Genomic DNA, 1,204 nt, shown 5'->3' with positions numbered 1-1,204 from the left:
TCGCTGCTCAGGTTTCACAAGCATCTGCAGCACGTTTTGGGTTTCAGCGATGTGAGCAGGGATGGGGGATCCCGCGGTGCAGAGCCAGGACACCTGCCACAGGCAAAGCCTTGGGGATGCCTCCCAGACCCCTCTCCCGTGTCCCCTCACCTCTCGGAGCTTGTCCATCTCGTTCTGCACCACCTGCTTGGCCAGCTCTGTCTCGATGAGCCGCTGACGCAGGTCCTCGTTCTCCTCCTCCAGCCTGATCCTCTTCTTCTCCACCACCTCTAGCTCATTGTGGAGCCGCACAGAGACATCCTTAGCGACCTGGGGACACAACGGGTCTGTCATCAGGCTGGGCACAACACGCACGGGGCTGGCACCACAGTGCCCAGGGCACCTACAATCCTCATGAAGAGATCATCAGGCTGTTACTGAGACCCTTTGGGACAGACACCGTACTGGGTGACACCTTGGCCCCTTGGTGTGTCCCCTCAATCATGCGCCGCGACTGCTGCTCCCCCTTCACCAGCTGCAAGTCTGCCCTGTGTCCCCATTCCCTGGCCAAATCCTGCTTTCCCAGGCCCTAACAAGATGCTGTGGGATGCTCATCAACTTTTCATACTGTTTTCCCCCACCATCAGGCTGGAAAAGCCCCCCGAGGGGCTGAGAGAGCTGGGGGGGCAATAACAGAGCAGGCAGCCTCTTGCAGCAGCTGTGCCAGCCGGGAGGAAGGCGAGCTGCTGCACTGCATTACAGGTAAAACAGCAGCTGCCCCCCAGGGTGCAGGGTGCTTAGACACAGCCCCAGAGCCCTCCTTTTCCAGATGCCCGCAAGGGAGCACAACGGGAGTTTAACAGCACAAAGCGTTTACTCCTGCATCTGCGGGAAGGGAAAAATTTCCCCAAATCCCCCTGGTCTGGCCCAGGGTACCAGTGTGGAGGCAGCAGCAAGCCCTGCTGCAGGAATGTGGGAGCTCATGTCACGGGGTCAGGCTCCTGTTCCCCTCAAGGATGGGCTGCTCTTGCTTTCCCAGAAAGGGAGAAGTGTTTTTGGCAGCAGGGCTGCTGGGCTGTCTGGGTAAGGGGCCTGGCTCCCAGCAATGACAAAAAGGGCAAGGTGGGTTCACAGCCCTTCACTTGTGGCACATCCCAGCTCCAGCGCCAGGTGTTTTTTGCTCAAAAAACTAAGTTTCTCTTTGATCTGTTGCCCGTCCCCCACT

General features: G+C 58.6%; 1 protein-coding gene across 1 annotated transcript in view; it reads right to left on the bottom strand.

Annotated features, from left to right (window-relative positions):
* SOGA1 (suppressor of glucose, autophagy associated 1) overlaps positions 1–1,204 on the bottom strand; it is a gene marked incomplete at both ends in the record, with an annotated part of 11,275 nt that overhangs the window by 9,333 nt on the left and 738 nt on the right. The window contains one exon of the mRNA XM_009878553.1: positions 151–309. Within this exon, the coding sequence (XP_009876855.1) occupies positions 151–309 (159 nt within the window). The remainder of the gene's footprint in view (positions 1–150; positions 310–1,204) is intronic.

The sequence above is a fragment of the Apaloderma vittatum genome, unplaced genomic scaffold (genome assembly GCF_000703405.1).
Source record: "Apaloderma vittatum isolate BGI_N311 unplaced genomic scaffold, ASM70340v1 scaffold18351, whole genome shotgun sequence".
NCBI lineage: Eukaryota > Metazoa > Chordata > Aves > Trogoniformes > Trogonidae > Apaloderma > Apaloderma vittatum.
Note: the sequence above shows the minus strand (reverse complement) of the source record. Positions and strands in the feature narration are given on the sequence as shown.